Below are 23,791 nucleotides of genomic sequence, written 5' to 3'. Positions count from 1 at the left end.
AGCGCAATTAGAATTTTTACCAATACTTACCCTCTGCCCAAGTTGACAAGAACTGCCAAAATCAACAATCTTGATGGCGCTTCGTTTGGGGTTACAGAGCAGGATATTCTCAGGTTTTAGGTCACAGTGAATGATACTAAGTTCAGGAGTCGCCAGAAAAAGCAGTGCAGTGCACATTTGCTGCGCAAATTTTCTTGTCAGATTCAATGAGACACCTCTGAAGTTGGTGTTCCGCAACAAATCATACAGATTGTAGGACAGCATTTCGAAGACTAAGCATAGGTGGTTTCGGAACATGAAGTGGCGCTTCAAATGCACTTTAAAAAAAAGAAAAAAATTGTTAAATTTGTTTCCTGATATACAGTTATTTAATTACATGTTGGAAATAATATGTTTCTGCTATGCCTAGGTTTGGTTGGTTTTCATTCACACTATTCAAGTGTCCACAGGTATAACTGAGTACAGCTATATTAACAAAAAACGATTTTATAAAACAGGAGATTAAAAAAAAAAAAAAAAAAAAAACAACCCACAAAAAACCAACAGAATAATTTAAGCATACTGTAAGATTACTGCAATTTGTAACTCATGACTTCAACAGATTAATTTTATTAGCATAATTAATCAAAATCACAAAGGCATTAAACTCAACCAGGCATAATCTCCAATTATGAAAGCAACAAACCCAATCTGAATCTAATCAATTTGTTTCATGAAATACACAAAAAAATCATTTGTTTAGAGGGAAGTGGAGTTTACCAGGTTTTTAAGCATTCGGGTTGGTTGCCATAAGAACATTGAAATATGAAAAAAATATTTGAGCACTTGGATAAGTAGCAATACAGTCTTCTCTTTGTCACAGTAAAATCTTGAACCAATGTTAGTACAATCAGAATTCAGACTTGCAGTTAAGGTCATTACTTGGTGTCCTAAAGAATTTTATTTTATTATTTTATGTCAGTTTTTCACTTGTCCATTATGATTTACTTGTAACAATACCATCTGCTTCTATCCCACAGAATCACAGAATTATAGGGGTTGTAAGGGACTTCAAGAGATCATTGCATCTAATCCCCTGCTAAAGGAGGTACTCTATAATAGGTCACACAAGGTAGGCATCCAGACGGGTCCTGAATATCTCCTTAGAAGGACACTCCACAACCCCTCTGGGCAGCCTGTTTCAATGCTCTTATCATCCATACCATAAGTTACTCTGCATGTTAGTACAGAACTTCCTGTGTTCAAGTTTTAGGCCACAGCGTTTTGTCCTTTCATTACACATTGCCAAGAAGTGCCTGGTCTCATCCATTCACCTCCCACCTCCCTTCAGGTATTTATGAACATTAATCAGATCCCAGTGCTAATTCTTGCAATACTGTGTTACCTAGATCTTTTGTACTTTCTCACCCCTAATATATTTCCAGTAACCTCGTACCTTAAAGGCAACAGCATTTGTTCAGGTTCTTGTGGCCTTCTTTCACCTAATTCCAACCCTCACCTACCCAACCTAAGCTTGCTGGACCTGCCAAATTGGCAAGAAATACCACCTGCTCCAACTAATATGTAATTGCCAGCATGTTACTTGGCCATCTGTACTACATGCAACTGCTATATGACTCAAATAGCCAGGACAACTGCCAGACTTTTCCTGCAATGGAGACATTACATTTGAATGTTTCTCCTCTACTCTGGCACCACAGAACTTAAATACCTCAAAGCATTCCTATACTTGCGTTAGATTTGAAGGAAACAAGCTATTAGAAGAGACGTCAGCAGTTTCACCTTGTGTCATTAAAAACTGGGCTAAAAATGTACATCTGCAGTCCTGTTTTCTAATTTCATCATGTTCCTTCTAAAATCTAAATTTTACACCACCTCGTACATTATAGTATTTGCAAGTGCTTTCGGCCTCTCTCAACCACTGTGTCAAGCAGCTGGGAGTCTATGCAAGGGTGAACAATCTCTATGTCCTACAGACATCTTTCTATCAAAAAAATATGTTGAATGCTTCAGTAAGTCTTGTTGAAAAAAACAGGTTTGAAACTTTTTGTTCCTGTATTTACAAATATTGTACAGCAAAGCACCAAGAGATCTCAGTTTTCACAACACATGTAATACATGGTATGCATTCAAAGCATGATCTATTTGGTGTCAGTTATTTAACTTTTATTAATGCTGTCATGTTTATTAAATACCATGGTAAAGAAAAAAGGGAACCACTCAAATATACCTTAACAGATTCAGAAACCAAATTGATCCAAGCCTAAAACTACTGAAATCAGTTGTGCTTGCCTAAGCAAAAGCTGTATGTTCAAAACTATTGGAACTTTTTTTTTTTTTCTTCCCTTTTTTAACTTATTTTTCTTTCTTTAAATAACGCTCTATATTAAACCATATTTTATTAAACCACACAGTGAGATTATGTGAAGTTTTGGTCAATTTCATGTGGTATTACAAACATTCTAAAAAATTAAAATTTCAAGAGTTCATTTAGTGGTGGCTACATTGTGTTTATCTGCTCTTGTTAATCTGAAACTGGTCCTTGCTTTCTTGCTCTTGAAGCATCTCTTTAAGGTAGGAGGGTATGAAGTATAGATTTTCTTTTGTATAAGCATGTTCCTAATAAATTTGAAATACCTTGAAAACATTTAAAATACATAAATATATTTATATAATGTATTTATATAATGCATTATGAAGATAATAGTCTATAAATTACCAAAATGTAACTGAATAGTCATCAGGTAATAATTTAATATGCGTGTACTAACATTATTTCAAAAATTTCTTTCTGAACTACAGAAATAAATATTAGCAATATTAGTACAGCCATTGGTATTTCAGCATCTACAAAGATAAAGGATATTTAAAAACAGTTTCATCGTCTTCAATTATTCTTTCTCACAGTTCTCCATTTCGCATTACAATATGCTTTCTTTCCATCATATTTTTGCCAAATACTTCACTCCAGAGGACAGGATTTAATAAACTTTTAACTTGAACTGACTTCATTTCATTCTTACTAAGAAGTTCAAGTAGCATGTTAATAACAACCTCAGGGAACAGCACGCCAATCTACAGTAACAGAAGTATAAGCCTCGGAAATACTTTCTGAGATCTCAATGGGCAAGTCTAAACGTTTAAAAATTTTATCTCTACTTTGTTAAACAAGATTTTAAGCTTTTCAACATGCAAAAATAAAGAAATAATTATCAAGGTAGACATAAAACTACTGTATAGCACTGTTTTGTGTTAAACACACATCCTTCTATCCATGAAGTTTCCCAGATAACTTGAAACATACTAAAAGTGGTAGGAAACATGCAAAGTACTACAGCTTCTGTAAAAAAGCTAGTCCATGGGAACTTGTTTTATTGTCCATATCCTTAAAAAGTTCTACAGAAGGTCTGAATGTTACAGAATAAATAGCAAGTTGGTTATCCCAAAGCATTTCACGTATTTTTCTTCTGAATGCGCTCCTACTGCAAAATGACATCTTGATTATACAAAGTGAATGCCACTATTAAAAGTTGGGGTTTTTTTCTTCATTTTTTTAGCATCAAAAACATTAGTTGCAGCATTGTGCGCAATATGGCAAGATATAAAATATTCACAGTTTGATTAAATAAATATTAAGAAAAACTATTTGAATACCTATATAGTACTTCATCTCAGTGTCATGTTTGTTCATAAGCTCAAGCAGTCGCACTTCAATCTGGGCTTGGTTTAAGAAAGCTTTCTTGTTTTTTATTATTTTGATAGCCACCCATTCCTGTTCCACTCGATCATAAGCTTTTACAACCTGAAAGACAAAAGCCGAAAAAATAAGAATAACTTCTCAACCTGAGTATTCAACATTCAGCCAAAAATATAATTGAGAGCTGAATTTCAAAATGGACAGGTATACTACATCAAATGATATGTTTATAATCTTTCACATGAATTAGAGGTTGTACAGCTGATAGATGTATTTATTACCTGTCCAAAGGATCCTTTGCCTATTAAAGAGTCAATTTCATAACGATCCATCCACTTCTCCCCATTTTTTACAATATAGTCATAGTTGTCATCATCATAGCCATCATTGTAAACTTTTCGCTCCTTTTTGTGACTGGAATCATCTCCTTGGCCCTGTTGATGCCGCCGTTTTTTTTTTGCATAGTAAACCTGAAGTAAGTAACGAAAAGTACATTGCTTAAGAGAGCACCTTTTAGAGCATCTGTTCATGGAAATAGCTTTCGTTGTAATCACCATGTACCTTACCCTGTGATTTTTGAAATATGACTTGGTATGCTGAAAGAAAAATACGATTCTCTAGATACATTCATAAAGGTTTCAAGATGAGCTAAAAAAAGTTTGCGCCACTCTTTACTTTTTTATGAAACATCAGAAAAACTTAGAATTTCTTTATAAAGCAATAGAAAGTCATATCCAGGATAAAAAAATCTTATTGGCTGGATTGCAATGAGGACCATGACATCAAAGACTTAAAATGAGACCTGCAGAGAGGAACCATCATTTTTCTCATCTCTTCACAAGTCTTAAATGTTCAATGAATAATCAGAAGGAAAATTAAATAACAGTATTTTCTTGAGATGAATTTCTAACTTTTTTCTAAGAATTTAACATCTTTTAGGCATGTTTTCAGAACTTGCAAGGAATCAGGCTTAGAAACGAAAGTATCCCAATACTTAATTAGCTTTGAAAATACACAGTTATTTAGAGCCAACTCTATTTCAAAAATTTTCAGCCATTTTCAAATAAACCTTCACTGGCAGAGAAAGAAATTAAAAAGCAATGTTACTCAAGGGGGAAAAAAGACCGGATTCTCTCTTTTTACTCTACTCCACATATGGGAACAAACTATTCTCTTGGGACACGATACAACAGGGCATTAATATACTTCTGTTCTTTGCAGGCACTTCAGATTTAATAAAAAGATTTACAGACAAAGAACTTTACTCTGCAAGACAAATCCAAAATAAAGCCAATAGAGAACATGGTATGATTCACAGAAAATACGCTTAATAACTTATTTCGAAGAAAAACTTCCTATCAACACACATTACAAAGATAGCTGGACCCATTACCTCATTAATATGCTTGTATGTTTTAATCAAATCTACGGAGAGTTTCCTCAAAGGAGCAGTAGCTGGATCACGGAAAGTTTGGGGCATCCGCCTCTGTAATGTGACAATATTAGATATATTAGAAAAAGCAGGACTTCAATTATATAGAATTCCTCAACCAAACCAAGATTTTCCTCACAAAAGTGAGCTACTTCAATGTGACATATTCTTGATGACACACGCACAAAAACAAATACAGAAATCAAAGAAAATAACATTTAGTCCAGTTACTTTTTAATTTCCTGATCAATTAATCAATCAATAAATATCCAAACACATATCCCTTCTCAGTATACCTAACTGGCTTAATCCCTACAATCTTTCCTTTAGTTAAAAATACAGCTTATTTGATTACACAGATTCAAGCTGATGTTACTGCTCTACTTTCATGGCTGATATATGAACTTTGTTTGATGTTTAGCTGCATTAAAATCACAAATGGAAGTTAGTAACTGTTGAAGAACTGCGACAATTTGCCACATTGAAACTACATTACATTCCAAATCAAGAAACTCAGGCCTACTGTGCTTTGCAATATCAAGTTTAAAAAAAATATATAAACCCAAAGAAATCTCAAGTGTGCCCATGAAAACCATACCAACTTTTGAAGTTTAAAAACATCCCAGAAAAGACGAGTACACTGCTCAGTTGTGTTTCCTAACACTGATTACTTCTCAAACATCAACATGTTCAACAGCAGGGTATTTTTTGGTATTAGTGTCGTAAAGCCGTAAGACTTCTGTGTGACACACTTATTCATGTGCCTCTTTTTTCCTTGCAGACATGCCCCATACAGATTCTGGATCTACCACTCAACTGCCATTGCTCCTCAGGATTTGTTTGAACAAAGTTCCTGAAAAGATTCAAGTGTGAAGCTAGAGGTGATTACTGCCACCAGATAAAACAGAAAAAAACTTAAGCCACAAACCATGTCATTTGGCTAAAGCTGACTAACTGTTCAGCATATACTTACCTAACAGCGCAAATGGACCACAAGGCAAACTATCAACTTCTCTGTCTCACACAGTGTGTTGGATGGGGAGCTGGGAGACTGAGGAGTTTTAGCCGGTCCAACTGGTCCCAGAGCTTGTCTTCCCCCATTCCCTCTCTTCTCATTGACAACAAACCCCACAGCAAGTTCAACCATGCAGGGAAAAGCTTGTTTAATGTGTTAAAGTTCCTTTCACTTCCTTAATGCTAAGAGAGCCACCACACCTCAGCTGTACAATTCTCATCTCACATCATCTCATCTCACCCCAACAAATAAACTCAGGCTCATAACCCTCTTCACTTCCACTTGCTTAATCTCATCTGCTGCCTCCCATTATAGCTGAACTCATAGTCACCCCCCTGCAGAGCTATGCAAAGAGCACAAGCCATCAACAAAAATAATGAAACTGGTTAATATGTAACTATTGCTGAGCTAATAAAGGAACTGGAAAAGCATAATCACTTCTCTTTCTTTCACAGTATTACTTAATTCTTAGGACTGTGGCTGTACAAATAGCTCTTCCTCCTCCACCCCCCTACGATGACCAAACAAAATTATGCTTATATTTTTAATTTAATCAATTTAATTAACCTCAAAAAGTTCTTACCAACAGAAGCATTAAAGAGAGTTTGGGTATCCGAAATTTTTGGATATCTGAAATTGGATCTGAACCCAGGCACCCAAAACAACCACTCTGGAAAGGTTAGCTCATGCACTCCTGTAGACAGGCAGCCACGGAAATAACTCATGAGAACAAAAGAGAACAAAAGAGACAGAGAGCAAGAGACTGAGAGAGTTTGTGAATGAACTGAAGAGAGAGGACAAAAAAAGCCAAGAAGCTGTCAGTAACCACCTTACATCTGCATAAGGCCAAGACTCCCAGCTGCTACACTCTTGTGGAGCATCAACTGCAATTCAAAGCTCTGGTGCACACCTCTCAGAATATTCCACATAACATTTCTACACACATGTGAGACTGCTGACTTTAAGCCTTTCAGATTAGAGACTGTTTCTCAGAGACAGTGTAATAAACTTAAAACTTCCTCCAGGGAATTTTAACCCAAGTCATGCTCTAGATGTTTACACTAATCATTCACTTTTGGATACACCCTCTACCACCAATTTCCTTTCAGCAGGCTTATTAAATTAATTCCCCCTTAATTCCTTTTTACTACAAGCACATGACCATTTCGTAAATATCAGGAAGGTGTTATAAAATTTTCTAAGCAAATAATTTGATCTTTCCACAATATTTTTGTTTCTTCATCTGCCAAACAAATTTTAATCATTATACAGATAACACCTAAAAATGATCATTTTTGGTACTTATGCTGCAATGCTAGAAACCTAAACAGCATCCAGTCCTAATCTTAACCGACATTGTTAGAGGCTTTTCACATGCAAGAGTCCCCTTTAATTTCTGAATTTGATTTAAAGAGATGATTGGAACATGGAAATACGGGTAGATTTGCCAGTAAAAGAGTCTGGCACACAAATATTTGCAGAGACTTCTATCTGACCTAGGCTGATACGACCAGCCCCTGTAACTGCAGGTTATGTTTTGAGGAGATGGCTTATGTACAGAAGAACTCAATAGTTCAGGTTAACTATTCAGACATTAGATTGCTCTGATTTGGAAAAGGAATTTGTAGGATAAGTGTTCATGTTTATTTTCTAATTTAGAAACCAAATTTCTTTTCTTAAGAAAGTTTGGAGTGGGAGAGGAGAGGGATTTGACCTTTTTTCCCTTCCTCACTATATTGAAAAACGTACAACATTCCCTTCTTCTAAGACTCTTCTTCAGTCTCGTGCTCCCTTCCTTTCTGATAATGAAGACTATGAAACAAAGTGGTCTTTACCCAATTTACATAGCAACATTTTTAGGTTTTTTTTTTATCATAAGGGTAATACCAATTTCCCCCTTGGCTTTGAAGAACTTTCAATAACACAAAACAATAAAACAATCACCCAATTTTGCAAACACCTGTCTCTATCTGGTGGCCAGACGGCAACACTGCAACCTCAGATCATCCCAAAGATTAAATCAAAAGGTATTTCAAGATTAAGAGACAAGAAACTATTTTCATTACAATCTGTGCGTCAGTACAGGCCCATCACATTTTGACTGGTCTACACTGATGCCTTCATAGCATCAGCGCAGCTACCTGGGATGACAGCATGATGAAAATTAAATTGCAAGTAAGGAACTGAAATTTCATTTTCCTTTGATTAACTCTTGAAAAGCAACTTGTAAGTAGTATAAACAAGGAAGAATCAAATAAACACACACCAATAAAATAGGTAGCCAAGAATTCAATTGTGTATATTTACCACATTTAAGACAAATCATGCTTTAAAGAAACTGTGACTGCTAACTCAGACATATTATTTTAAACTAGCATAGTGTTTGAGGCTTGCTTATGAATGAAAGAACAGATCACCAGCATTCTCGATATAAAATTTCCCTCTCTTTGGGCATAGGCTTTATTATCCAAAAACAGACGGCACTGTTTCCTTTAAAATGTATGTTTTTTTTAATGAAGAGAAATTATGAGCAGGTACCTATATTCTGTTAATTGAATGCTTTGATGGAGATATTGAAACCAAAAAAAAATAGATCTGCTTCTATCCACATTCAAGAGAGGGAGAAAAAGAGAGGGACTGCTGTTACCTATCAAAAAAGATTCATTTTATGAACAAAAGAAAGAATGAAGATTTTATATTGTAAAGATTACAATAGGAATTCTTGTTAAAAGTTATGGCCTACATATTAAAGAACTGAACAGACTGTTCTAACCACCTGTAACACCAGCTATTTAAAACTCTTCTTCTATCACAATAATGTAAGATAGGAAGTCTATGCTAATCTCCTGTGTCAGGCAGCCACATAAAAGATGTTGCCTCCAGAATCATAGAATTGCTCAGGTTGGAAAAGACCTTACAGATCATAGAGTCCAACCACGACCTAACCATACTACCCTAACAGCCCTCTGCTAAATCATGTCCCTGAGCACCACATCCAAATGGCTTTTAAACACATTCAGGAATGGTGACTCAACCAGCCCTTGGGGAGCCTATTCCAGTGCTTTACAACACTTTCTGTAAAGAAGTTTTTCCTGACACCCAACCTAAACCTCCCCTAGAGCAACTTGAGGCCATTTCCCCTCGTCCTGCCACCTGTCACCAGTGAGAAGAGACCAACCTGCTCTCACTACAATCACCTTTCAGATAGTGGAAGAGAGCAATAAAGTCTCCCCTCAGCCCCCTCTTCCCCAGACTAAACAGCCCCAGTTCCTTCAGTCTCTCCTCTGGGACATATTCTCCAAGCCCTTCACAAGCCTTGTTGCTCTTCTTCGGACCTGCTACAGCATCTCAGTGTCCTTTCTGTACTGACAATCCCAAAACTGAACACAGTACTTGAGGTGAGACCTCACCAGTGCTGAGTACAAGGGTGGGACCATTTCCCTAGTCCTGCTCAGAGAGTGAACAAAAATTGATATAATCACAAGCCATAGTAACACTTCTCCCTGTAGTATAGAGCAAACTTCAGAATATCAGCAAAATGACTTAAGAAAAAAAAAAAAACCACACACATGCTACAGAACCAGAGATACCGTGACTGTAAACAGAGCTAGAATTACCCACAGATAGGGACACAATTTTTCAGTCACTGACTCATATCTGTGGGTACTGCCACCCTTTTCTGGCTTCCTTCCCCAGATTTTCACTCAGGTTACTGTGTAAAAGTAATAGTAAGCAGCAGATATAAGTTAAGCTATAAGTTAAATTAATTTTAAAAAGCAGCAGGCAAACAAGCATCTCTTTCAACACTTTATCCTGCCTGATTCAGCCCAATCATTTTTGAAAGAATAAAACAGAGGGTGCTGAAAGAATAAAAGAAATTGAAAGAGAAAGAAACACACCAAAGTTCTTGTTGCCAAAGCATAAACATATTCTTCCAAAAATATCTGAGACAGAAGGAAAGCAAGGGAAATGAAATCCATGCTCACAATCACTACGTCTCCAAAGTCTGGTCATCATTAATTAGGTTAATGATTGGGTAGCTCAAATAATTAAGAATTTGCTACTACCTGCTACAACACATTAATTTCCTAATTATATCACTGTAATCAATAAAATCTCTGCTCAACAATCTGGTCAGCAAAACCTAGAAATGTGCAGGTGATAAGTGATCTTAGATATATACAGAGAGTAAGATGTTCAGCCATCAGCCTGACCTTTAAATTCCAGGTGCTTCATGAAAACTCAGCTGTTAGAATCTGTTACCAAATTCTGCTTAGGAATCTCACCTCAACTTCTTTATCAAGTGAATCAATTTTGTAATCTTTTTTATTTCACGGAAAAAAGTTTTGAGCAGTCAGAATATCCATAAAGATAAATGTTAGCACAGCACAAAAGAAATGTTTGTTTGAAGACGTGAAAACTTCTAAGCTCTTATCTTATATTAACATCAGGCTACACTGAACTCTCAAGATAAAGTCAGTTGAGACAGAACAGAGAAATATTACTGCTTGTTTCTGTTCAAGGAGAAAGATCTCAGAGATCTCAGCTTTCCTATTCACTCCAGGCCACATCCTCTCCTTGATTTCCCAAAGTGGGCTCTGGCACTTGTCAGAGAGGTAAGACCACACAACCCCATCCTGCAGGCAGGCACAACACTCAGTGAATCACTGAGAGTAAACCCCTACCATTCAGCAGTTTTGGGGAAACAAGAGCCTTAAGCCTGACTACTGGGGAGGGGAAGGGGGAGGAGGGAGAGGGAGGGAGGTTAGGGAGTGTAAGAGGGGGGACAGAACTGGAAGTTCCTAACTGTAATTTAAAACCTTGTAAATAAATGGAAAACCAAAGCAGCCTGGTTTGGAAGTATCTTCCTGTCATTTGCTCCTTGCCAGTGATGAGATGAGTAAGTTTTGGCCACCATAACCATTAGGCAATAGGTGCAAGAAAAGATAACGTAAACATCTTAGGGATAACATAACTTAGAAAAAAAATTATATAATTTTAATATAAATCGCCATCACAGTTTCCTAACCTCTAAATTGCATGACTGTGTATGATTCATAAAATACCAGAATACGGTCTGCAAGCTATTACAAATCAAAACACAGGCAGGACAGAGGAGGAACAAAAACAACAAATTAACATTCAAGGCTTTGCTTCCTTACAAGATAATACTCCTAAAAAAAAAGAAAAAAAAAAAAAAAAGAGTCAGTCCTCAGAAAAGCAACAGATAGACTAAAAAAAAAAAAATTGGAAAAAAAATCAACATAAGGGAGAACATTTTTGCTATTCATCAAAATGACGTTGTTTACACAAAGTGCTGCTGTTCTAAACGCTAGAAGAGCTAGTTTAAGCAACTGACAAGCAGTATCCTCATGCACCTAGCAGCAGCCTGACGTTTATTTCATGGAATCATAAAATCGTTAAGGTTGGAAAAGACCTCTAAGATCACCTAGTTCAACAGTTGACCCATGCCCACCACACCCGCTGCCCATGTCCCTCTGAGCTACATCCACACAGCTCTTGAACACCTCCAGGGATGGTGGAGGTGTTCCACCACCTCCCTGGTCACCCACCACATCCTTATCTCCAGATTGGAGGGATGTGGATTTGATGGGTGGACCACCCGATGGATAAGAAACTGGTTGAAACACCGCAGACAGAGGGTGGTCATCAATGGCTCTACGTCCAGGTGGAGGCCGGTAACGAGCAGCATTCCCCAGGGGTCTGTCTTGGGACCGGTGCTCTTCAACATCTTTATCAATGACATCAATGACGGAATTGAGTGCACCCTCAGCAAGTTTGCTGACGACATCAAGCTGAGTGGTGCGGTTGATACGGTGGAAGGAAGGGATGCCATTCAGAGGGACCTCAATAGGCTTGAAAGGTGGGCCTGGATGAACCGAATGAGGTTCAACACAGCAAAGTGCAGAGTTTTACACTTGGGCTGGAGGAATCCCAGGCATCCATACAGATTGGAAGGAGCAGTCCTTGAGAGCATCCCTGCAAAGAAGGACCTAGGGGTCCTGATGGATGAAAAGCTTAACATGAGCCAGCAGTGTGCTCTTGCAGCTCGAAAAGCAAATGGTATCCTGGGCTGCATCAAAAAAGGGGTGGCTAACAGGGACAGGGAGGTGACTGTTCCCCTCTACTCCACTCTTGAGAGGTCCCATTTGGAGTACTGTGTCACAGTACTCCACAGAAGGACAGAACTGTCAGAGAGGGCCCAGAGGAGGGCCACAAAGATGATCAGAGGGCTGGAGCAGCTCCTGTATGAAGACAGGCTGAGGGAGCTGGGCTTGTTCAGCCTGAAGAAAAGAAGGGTGCAGGGTGACCTCGTTGCAGCCTTTCAGTATACCTAAAGGGAGTCTATAAACAGAAGGGGAATCAACTCTTTACAAGGGTAGCTAACAGCAGGACAAGGGGAAATAGTTTTAAGTTGAGGAAGGGAAGATTTAGGTTGGATGTCAGGGGGAAGTTGTTTACAGAGAGAGTGGTGAGGTGCTGGAACAGGCTGCCCAGAGAGGTTGTGGATGCCCCATCTCTGGAGGTGTTCAAGGCCAGGTTGGATGGGGCCCTGGGCGGCCTGATCTAGTATTAAATGTGGAGGTTGGTGGCCCTGCCTGTGGGAGGGGCTTTGGAGCTTCATGATCCTTGAGGTCCCTTCCAACCCTGGCCATTCTGTGATTCCGTGCTACTGCCTCACCACTACTTCTGAGAAGCAATTTTTCCTAATATCCAACTTCCCCCTGGTAAATGTAAGACCATTCCCTCTTATCCTATTGTTACCTGGAAGAACTGCCACATCCCATCTCGCTACGACCTCTACTCAGATGCTTGTAGAGATTGATGAGCCTCCTTTTTTCCAGACTGATCAACACCAGTTCCCTCAGCTGCTGTGCACCCCCCAGTGACAGCACTCCCAACACCAGGCAGGGTAAAGAGGAGAGCTGGTGACATTTTTGCCTCTCTCTCTCTCCCTTGAGGAAGCAGAATTTGAGCCTTTGTTTACAATAAACAAGATATCCTGCCTGTTTGGCTAAATTAAAGCGTTGGGGTCCTCTTGACTTTTTTCTTCCTTCTTATCCCTTTCAAAAACTGCCTCAGTGAGGTCAGACACTTTTTTTTAAACACAAAATATTAGACGAGAGAAAACATTAGCTTTTCTGGTACTTTTACAGCAACACAACATTAAAGTCTTTTCCTTGTTAATGTGAGAGAAACACATTATAGACTTCAAGAGGCAGCGGAGTGCTCAGCTTGGACAGCAGCCACCAGCTCGGAGTGTTGGATGTGGAAGCAACCAGAATGATGTGCCTCGGCAGCCCTCATCCCACACACATCCAGGGGAGGTGTGAGGCCCTCCATGCTCCCGCTCTGCCCACTGCAGCTACCAAAATCCCAGTGGGTGCCCAGCAGGAGGCAGCCGCGATGAATTTGAGCAGAGCCCTTTGTCCCCAGAGGGAGCAGAACACCTCTCTTCCCTCTGCATCTCTTTTCCCCCGGATGGAAGAGGGGGCTTTTCACTCCCTGTGCACCGCAATAAGTGGAAATACACAAGAAAACAGCGTCTGTTCAGGCTTTGCCGAAGCAGGGAGATCCAATCAGACTCAATGCTTCGGTTTAATGACATCTCACTACTTTGGAACTGCACTGGAAGTTGATCCAAGCGTCGTCACTTTACAGGGCTGTGTGTGTGAACAGCTTTAGTTTGGCTCCAGCTCTAGCTGGGTAGAAAATAAGCCATGTTTCACTGTGCCTAGAGAGAATGTCATTTATTATCTACTTATTATCTTTTTTAATATCTCCTTGCTCTATAAAATGTCACAATCACAAAAACTGAGACTTCATCACCCTAGGTTTTATTTCCAATCCAGTCATTTTTGTCTGGACAGGAGCAACATACTCTAGGTAGAAAGTTCAGTAATTGTAGCAGTCAACTACCCACCCTTTTTAACACTTGTATTCTCGATTTCTTCAATTAAAGATTCACTGTGATGCCCTGTAAATCATTTCACACACTTTTAATTAGTAAGAATGGAGTTTATTCGAAGCATGGAATATTTAGAAGATCTGAAGGAAGGCATTCCTTGCAAACCACTGTTCTCAGCATGAGCAGTTCCCGGCCATGCAGTGCCCCGCTCCGGACAGCAGATGGTGGCTGGAGCTCGGAAAAGAATTTTGCCCGGCCCCCAGCACGGCCAGCAGCAGCATCGGGTCTGGGAGACCCCTGCTTTCCTTACCACACGGCTGAGGCACCGGGGTAGTCTGGACACACTCTTGGAAGCAAAAGAGCTGGCAGCTCGCTGTCCATCACTGTCAGACAAGTGTAACCAAATGAGCTGCAATGGGTGAAACTGGTAGCATCAAAACAGACCCAAGTGTCTGGTGTGCTCATGACCTCTATTGCATTAGGAAGTTCTGGGAAAGGGAAGCTGAAACCTAACTTCTTTTCTGTCCAAGTGGATGCAGGACGCTACATTAAAAAGTTGTAGTCTTTACCAATTACACTTCCTGCATCTGCCAAAGGTCTGCTTTTCCTTCTTCTGCCTTCATTTATGGAGATTAGATTCACCTATTTAGCCCTCTACAACAGAGATTCAGCCCCTTCCTTAGTTAACTCAGAATAATTTTTCTTCATGCAAGTCAAATTCTTAAAAATCCAAAATAATCAAAATCTTAAAATCTTAACTTGCTGCCCAAGTTAAAAACCATGATCTCCTTGAGCAGATGTACTTCAAAACATAGGTGTATGCTAACTTTGCTACTAAAGAGCTCACCATCACTGAAAGGTTATTTTGATGTTACAGGCTTTAGTAACAGGCACACACTTAACAAAAAGAATCAAGGGCTGAGAGTGGGATTCCAAAAGAGAAACAGAACAACCACAGGAAGATGGTTCAGACAGTGACCTCTGCGAGAGGTTTTCCAAACCAACACGTACAGGGCAGAACTGCTTTTATCAGAGACAGAGAGAAACAAGTTGCAGCACATTCAAACCAATCAATAAAAAGTGGTTCCTGTAGAAATACCATAAAGAGAGAATCTGCAAGATGTATGTATCATGCAGACATGGAAACCTAGATAGTACGCAGATTTCATCCTGTACAAAAGGCAAGCAGATAGTGGTGTCCACAGCAAGGGAGAAATTTAAGACTGCACAAAATTTTCACCAATGGAAGGTCATGGTTTGTATAGAAAGACATAAGAATAAAAGTCAGGTTTTAATAATGATGAACTAGAACTGACAGCTAGACATCTACAAAAGTGCTACCAGAAAGAAGGAATGAAATTTTTGCTCACACAGAGACAAGGTGCAGAGCAGATAATCTGAGTCACTAGCATAAAGATGTTAGCTGAATTTGGTTTCGCAGATGTGTTTAAGCAGAGATACCATGCAAAGGGAAAAAGACAGTGAGACTTCCCAGTAGGCCAACAGAGAACCTTCATACCAACCTGGAAGCTGATAATCCGAACTCATTATGTGAAATTTTGATGGGAGAAGTACAAAAACTCAAAAGAGGAAAGAATCATAAAAAACAAGAAGGCAGAAGATTTCAAAAAAGTGGCCCATAGTTTAAGTCTACAGAACTAAATGCAGCCAGAGGATAAACAAGTAATGACTCAGGGCTGCTTAAGGAAAGAACTATGAAGACTTTAGCTATGTAGTTACAGTAAAATATTAAATCTCAAGCTACAGTGCAGAAGAAAAAAAAAAAAAAAAAAAAAAAGGAGAACGTAACTGGAAAAAAAACACTAATTCTAAAATGATATTAATGTTACAAAGACAGGTTTATTGTTCATATCAGGAAGTAGCCAGCTGATCATTTCTTCATAGGGTTAACCTCTCAGAACCAACCAAAACTATTTCCCTACATTCATATACTCCTCTTGGTAGACTATGTTCTTTGGTCAACAGGTCTCTCACCTACTCTGAAAGCTATTCTTCAGATTTCTATTATTCACCTACCATTTAAAAACCACTACCACCATAAACAGCAAGAGGTGGTGATATATCCTAAAGTTCCTTCAGATTGCTTTTTTGAATAAACAACAACTAAGCACTAACATGTACTAAAGCTCATAGATGTGATGCCAGATTAGAATGCTTAGGTAAGTACCCTGGAAAGGTTTAAGGAACACGAAAAAATTTTCTTAATTGGCAGATTGGTTCACTAACTTCATTGTGGAGGTTTTGGCCTTTAGCCTAAAAAAAGTCTCATAAAATATTTTTGCAGATTTCTTAAGATAATGCTATTTTATATGGCCAGATCTACTCTTCCTATTGGATGGCTTACATGGAAATAAAAACATTCCTTGCCAGTTCCGTTCACTTCACCACTCTTCACAGAGCCCTCATCAATACAAATCTCCAAATCTTAGTATCAAATATCCTGGCACTTTGAATATTCTCATTTTCTCTAATCTTTTTCTGCATAAACTCCTTCTGACAAAGCAGTACCAACAGAACATCTATTGGTGGTACTGTACATTTTCTACCAAAGACGGGTATGAACAGACCTAAAGCTGGTGGCAGCAAAAGACTTCAATCTCCACCTTCTTTAAATGAAACGCAGTCTCATTAGACTGCATCAAATTTTGAAGCTATGATTTATAGACTTCTGGATTTTAACACTTTGAGATGCATTTGTGTTGAAGTCGTGACCACTGGGCAGCACCTCTTTAAAAAAAGAAACAGACATCTTTTACACAGGAAGATAGAACCAGAGACACTGACCATAACAGCTCAAAAGTGTCACAGACATTACCCCTAACTCTGCTCACTTTAACTGATAGCAGTAGAATCCCAGTGATAAGTAGTTTGCCTTTCCTAATATGTTTTTTGTACAAACCTGTACATTCCAACTGTATTAGCTAGCGACTCTGCATCAAAACACTCATCATTAAAACAATCACATTTTAACATCAAACAGCATTGAGGGGAAAAAAAGAAAAAAAAACTATTAGACTCTCTCCAACTCGACCTGAATGATCTTGTACTCCCCTCTCATCTCAAAAATGTTATAAGTAGAATAATCACAATAAATATGCACCAGATATCTGGAAACAACTTCCAGAAACATATTTGTCCATTCATCCTTGGCCTTGATCCTGTAATTCATACATCTATAAAGCACTTAGAGAAAGAACGTCTACATCTAAAGTAAGTTTCTTGTTGTCACTTACCTGGTTTGTTAGAGGTTGCTGAATCCGGTCAGTGTATGATGAGGCAGAAACCTGTTGGTCATTTATGTTCTGCTGCCGACGATCACTGTACTGCTGATGCGAATGGGACATCTGTCCAGCCATCTGAAGGCCAGCAGCATGGAATGAAAACGATGGTGCAAGCCGAACAGATGAAGGTTTGCATGCTGAAGTCTCTCCTCCTAGAAAGGTAATGGGAGTTTTTAATGTAAAGTTAATGGCTTTAAAATATTTACCTGAGTTAGTCTCCACCTCCAAGCCTACAGAGCATACAACAAACTAATAGTTTCACCATTTTAATATGTGTACATTTTTGTACAGAATCAACCCAGAAATCATTCTCATATTAAGATTATCTAGCTGAATTACCTCTTTCCATTTCAGCTGTGACAAGTTATTCATTAATCAATTATTCATATTTATCCTTAACATCCCATTTCTAATATCTTCATCTGTATGTACTAACTCAACTGGAATTTGACAAGGGTTATTTTCAAACATATGAAACTTGAGTGTGGATACCCAAGAAAGACAAGAAAGCATTCAGGTTCTGTCTTTTAAGGTTGTTAACAGCAACTTTTTGAACTGATGATACCAAAGGAACAACTTGTGCCCAGCTTCATCTGCTCATCTTCTTTGGTCAGTGGCTATGGTTTCCTGTGAATAGTTTGCTCATTAACCTACATTTTGAACTTCCAACGCACACCGTGCTTCATCTCAGCTTACTGACTCCAACTGTTGAGTTTCATGGAGCTACAGTTAGCAAGTATGCAACTTCAATTAATGCCTTTTGGGAAGGTGAAATCAGACTGCAAGAAGCAAATGTAAAGCAAGAGACAAACAAAATGCCTGGTGTCAAGTTGCAGGAGAAAAGCAAACTGCATGGCCAAAGTATTATGTTCCGTAGCATACTTAAAAATGCCAGATCCCACAGGCATAGAAACTGCCTCCAACTGGGATGGATCCAACATCTCTCAATTGTTATTTCAGATATGTCAGATGGCATTTACTTGATTCATAGTCATCTTGTATTTTTACTGCTCTCTAACAGCAGAAGACAAAATGCAAGTACGATTTCATCTTCTTCGTTAATGAAAGTTTAGCATGTTCCACAGAACACCTATCCTTTTGCTTTTTGCTGTCTAAATAGATGTCGTGCTGGCACAACATAAGAGAGAGTACGATGAGACAAGCAGTCAGGCATACTGAAACCACTAGTGCCACTGAAAGAATACAAGTGGAAATTCAATCTAAAATCTAAAGCATGATTATTGGTAAGGATTAAATTTAGAAGCAAGATGTGAGATAAGCAAACTCCTTAACCAGCAAGGGAAACCTCCATTGCATTTACAGTCAAAAAATCTGCAAGAAAATATATTCAGCACAAAACAGTTGACGAACATCTCACATCAATTTGACTTCCTTAAAAATAACTGACTGTTCAGTTTGCCACTTGTTAAGAAAAAAATAAAATGGTGAAAATGATAGCACGTCATTGACTTGGCAACTAATAGGGAAGTCAAAGAACTACATGGGATGAAATCAAATGTTGTATTAAATTAAGATCATTTTTCTCATGCAAGCTTCACAGTGTTCAACAAGGCCACATGCAAGGTCCTGCACCTGAATTAGGATCATCCCAAGCACAAATACAAGCAAGCAAATTAATGGATTTAAAGCAGCCCTGGGGAGAAGGACTTAGGGGGTGTTGGTTGATGAGAAGCTCAACATGACCCAGCAGTGTGTGACTGCAGCCAAGAAAGCCAATTGTATCCTGGGCTGCATCAAAAACACAGCTAGCAGGTTTACTAAGGTGACTGTCCTCCTCTACACCACCTGCATGACACCCCAGCTAGGGTGCTGCAGCAAGCAAATGTTTTATTTTTCCCTTTTATCCCTGGCCAGTTCCACAATAGCACACTAGATACCTAACAAACTAGATAACTAAAATTTTATTTTAAAATATCTGCATTTGCACATACCCCCAAAAAGCAAAGAATTCATGTGTACATACAAAAAAAAAAAAAAAAAACAACAACAACAAAAAAACCAACAGCATGGAGTTCTAATTTATATTCTGAATCCACAGTATCTTCTGGCACACACGAAAGATCACATCACTCAGAGAATACACTGAAGAACGCACTGGACACAGCTTTTTGTTTTCTTTTTTGGTGTTTTTTTGTTTTGTTTTAAAAGGAGAGAGGAAGAAAAGTATAGTTATCCCTCAAAAGAACGCTAATTTTATATCAGCTTTAAGCTTTCCATGCAGGCACATCCTTTCCCCTCCTGATTCCACTAGCGTGATGATACAGCTTTAGCTTTCTGCATCTTCCAAACTGAAGACAGTCAGATGGATCAACTCTGTTAATTCAAAAGCAGCATCCCAGAAAGAAGAATTCCATGATTTACGAAAGGGTGATTGGACTGTAAATTCACAAAGAAAGTTTCTCAAAGAAACAGTTTGACAATGTACTCATTCAATTTAACTTTTCTTTTTCGGACATTCAATGTCTAACAAGCAGTTACCTATTTGCTTGGTGATAAGCTATACATGAACAATGATGTCAGCATATCCCAATCAAAAAGTTTCTTGTTGCAAACAATTTTATAAGTCACTGTCCTTTGTTAGAAACGTAAATCAGTTCTACAGAGCAACACCTAAAACATGAGAGCTTGTCTACAGTCTGATGACTGGAAGTCTGGTAGACAAGTAGACAAGTAGAAATTGGCTTGTTAGTACAGTGTGTTCTTATGCCAAAGAGAGAGGCATTTTAATAGTCCCTGTCAATATGATGGTATATAACCATTAAAAATCCTGCAATAAGCAAGAATCATTTGGGTCAAAAGTTTAAGAACTGTAATTACTGGCTCTAAAAGATCAGTAGCCAAGTAATTTCTACCTTTACAATTTCTAATTGTCACTGAAATGGAGACACTGAAAGTCCACAGGTTTCTCTTCCTGAAACCAGTCCTAACTATCAGCAAACAGCAAGTATGTTCAGGATATGACCCTTGATGAAAACACCTGACCTCGACAGATTTCAGACTTTGTTCCATGATACTTGCAATCTTTCCACAGGACAACAAAGCCCAAGAGAATCTCACAACATACTAGCATGAGCCAAGAAGCAGCTAGCAACATTAGGAAGAAGTGAAGAATAAGGCTAGAATCAGAATGTTGACCTCTCTGTTGTTAGGCTGACTTGCCACTCAAAGAAGTAGGGGCCTCTGTGTGCAGATGAGTTTCAAAAAACTTATGATGGCCAAACTTCTGGAGCTCTAGACATTTACAGAATCAACCAATCTACTAACATCATGAGGGTACTAGATTCCAAAGGAGCTCATACACATCATACACATACTACAGGATACAAACAGGTAAAGAACAAGTTCTATCCGATCATCAGTTTTCCTTTCCAGCCCTATCCTGAAATGGCTACACTTCAGTATGCAACTTGCGAAGGAAACAAAGTGACAAGAAAGTAAAAAAAGCATGCCAAGATCTCCAAGTAATGAAATACTTCAAAGGAAGACACTGCAGATTTGCAGTGGGTAGAACCATCTTAAGAATGGGATTTAACTAATGTGTTAGGTCAGAGAATGGCAAAAAAAAATACATAGTTGATAATTTGTTTGCCTATGACAAGACTAGATCAGAACTTGTTGTGACAGTAGGTTCCAACTAGAGAATGCATCCCTCATTTCAAGGCCAGATTGGATGGGGCCCTGGGCAGCCTGGTCTGGTATCAAATGTGGAGGCTGGTGGCCATGCCTGTAGCAGGGGGGTTGGAGCTTCATGATCCTCAAGGTCCCTTCTAATCCAAGCCACTCTATGATTCGATGAATCATTTCAGCCTGCAGTGCATATCACCTACAGTTATGAATGTAACAGCTCTTCAAAGTGAAGCTATTCTGAACGTTCTACTTCATATTGATGTTCCATATCCCATAACATAAGGTAAACGTAATGAGTAACTTTTTATCTGCTGTAAATTTACTGTCTCCTGAAAGTAAAAAGTGACAGAAGTGAGCATCAAAAAAATGCAAAGCCACTGTACAAGCAAATAACTGTAATGATAACCAGAAAAAAAAAAAAAAAAAAAAAAAAGTTAAAAGGGGATAGATAGCATAAATGTGATTATAGAAAAAAAACTTAAATTATAACCTCAAATGAGGTTTATAACTCAGAACTATCTGAAAATACAGATGTTGCAGAATTGACTGGTCTGTCACATGGAAGAAGGTAAATCTCATTTCTTCATAGAAGTACTTGAGCATGCTGGAAAGGGAATAAGTTCAAGAATATATTTCTTTATTTAGAGAGGAAGAAAAATAATTCCTTTGTACAAAATGGTTCATTTCAAATGACTTTTCCAATTATCAAATAAATTAGTAACTCAAAATAGAAAAACATTTGAGAGGGTAATTATTAAATACATGAACTACAACTGATTAGAATAGGAGAAAAATTGATACCATTTTATACATTAAAAAAAAATAATTCAATAGTTTCAAAATTAAATCATCTACCTCACCTACAGATCTGTTCTTATCATTTTGACGTCTATGTAACTCATTTCCATGTTACCTCCTCTTCAGAAACGTGTAACACATCCAAGTGGTGTGCTGTATTACTGGTATTGTCCTTTTAAAATAAAACAATGCTCAAACATCCGCCAATTGACTGCTAAGAGTTGTAAGAGGCTCTGTGTGCCACCCCGAGAGTGCAACACTGTCTCTGAAACAGAATACACCAAGTATTTATATAGTACACATAGTTCAGTAAGTACTGACTTTTAAATCAATTTTTTTAAAAAGTTGTATATGTTGTTCTTTTAACTTTAGTGTCTAAAAACATGAAAACTTCAACCAAAGTCTTCCCTACGGTTGGGTCACTGTAAGGTCTATTCTCTAGAGAGACTGTCCAATATCTAACAGGCCTGGAAGTCACGAAGGAGCCTTTCCTATGGTCACTACTTGGGCTACACACAGAATGTATCATGCATACTTTCTGTCTTTAAAAAAAGCCCGGAGATTATATATCAAATTCATACAGTAACAAAAAGCTATGCATAGTCACAGTGTTTCATGTTCCTTTTCCAAACGTGGAGTATGGTCAAATGTAAGCATGGAAGAAGTGCTACGTTTAATGCTGAAAACAATTACATTCTGGACTCCAAACATGTTCGAACTAAACCTCCAAAGATGTAAAATGCCAAATAAGCCTCACCAAAAAGGTCAAGAGAGCAATCCATGTATACACTCAGATTTGTTACGTCTAGGAATAAGTTCATCTTTATCGAACGATTATTGTTCCCATGGGCTTTCATGAACACCTGTACCCTCCTCTGACAGGTGCTGTTAAATACAGAGAGGCTGTCTGAACAACTAAGCTAACAGCTTATCAACAAATTACAGACATCCTGACACCCCAACCCAGGTGCAGTTACATCCTTACTCCAGCACATGTGGTGAAGAGAACAGAGCATTTCTCCCACAGGGAGAGGCTAGAGAGCTGGGACTGTTCAGCCTGACCAAGAAAAAGCTCAGGAGGATATCTTAAGTGTTTGCACTCTCTCTTTTCTCTATTTCTTTTCTTTCTGCACTTTTCTTCTCTCTATTTCACTCTCTCTTCTCTGTTCTTCAGCATTTACCCCAGAAAGATCTTGACTGTCCTTTTACCTCCTCTACCTTCTGCCTCATCCTCCCTTTCCCTATTCTACCTCTACTGTCTACTATTTGGGTCATTTAGCAATGTGCTGAGATATTCCAACTCGGTGATAAGTTCACAGTTGAATGAAAACATGCTAGAAAACATGAGAGAATAAAAGTGTGAACTGTATCATTCACCACAATCAGTAGTCTCATTTCCACATTCTGAGTTCAAGAGCTTGTGGGTCTATACCACAGACCAAACGTGGCAGTTCTCAGTACTGCACACGGCTGGTTCACACTTCAAATCTGTTCATTTCCAATCTCTGCAGTGCCATCACAAGTTAAGGCCCCCATTCCCCCCCATTATTTTTTTCTGTGCCAAAAGAGCCATCAGTTTCCTCAAAGAGAATACTGTGTTAGTTGACAAACTGCACAACACTTTTTTTTGGGGGGGAAAGAGGGGACAGGATGAGTGCAAAATTAATTTCATTGCAGAACTCTGTTCAATCTTGTTCTTTAAAATCCATGCTTGGAAAAGTTCTCTACTAATAATCATTACTACCTCAGCTATCATTCAATGCACCTCTTCGAAACAGGTCTGAAAAAGAGAGAAGACTGACCTGTGTACTTCTTTAACAGCCAACCACCTCTGAATGGTTATCCTAAAAGAGGCAGTGACAATTAGCAAGAGAGAAATCCCTGGATCTTGAGAACATCCTGTTCCAATGAACCCCCCCATTTAAGAAAAGTCAGACTACCTACGTCTGCCAAAGCACAATAAATGTCA

General features: G+C 38.5%; 1 protein-coding gene across 1 annotated transcript in view; it reads right to left on the bottom strand.

Annotated features, from left to right (window-relative positions):
* Positions 1-23,791, bottom strand: part of DYRK1A (dual specificity tyrosine phosphorylation regulated kinase 1A) — an 85,049-nt gene that overhangs the window by 7,354 nt on the left and 53,904 nt on the right. Inside the window, exons 3-7 of the mRNA XM_048934028.1 lie at positions 17,329-17,528; positions 5,091-5,183; positions 3,979-4,167; positions 3,655-3,802; positions 31-317 (exon numbers count right to left, since the gene is read on the bottom strand). Of these exons, the coding sequence (XP_048789985.1) occupies positions 31-317; positions 3,655-3,802; positions 3,979-4,167; positions 5,091-5,183; positions 17,329-17,528 (917 nt within the window). The remainder of the gene's footprint in view (positions 1-30; positions 318-3,654; positions 3,803-3,978; positions 4,168-5,090; positions 5,184-17,328; positions 17,529-23,791) is intronic.

This window comes from Lagopus muta, chromosome 1, assembly GCF_023343835.1.
Source record: "Lagopus muta isolate bLagMut1 chromosome 1, bLagMut1 primary, whole genome shotgun sequence".
NCBI lineage: Eukaryota > Metazoa > Chordata > Aves > Galliformes > Phasianidae > Lagopus > Lagopus muta.
This window is presented reverse-complemented; position numbering and strand designations above follow the sequence as displayed.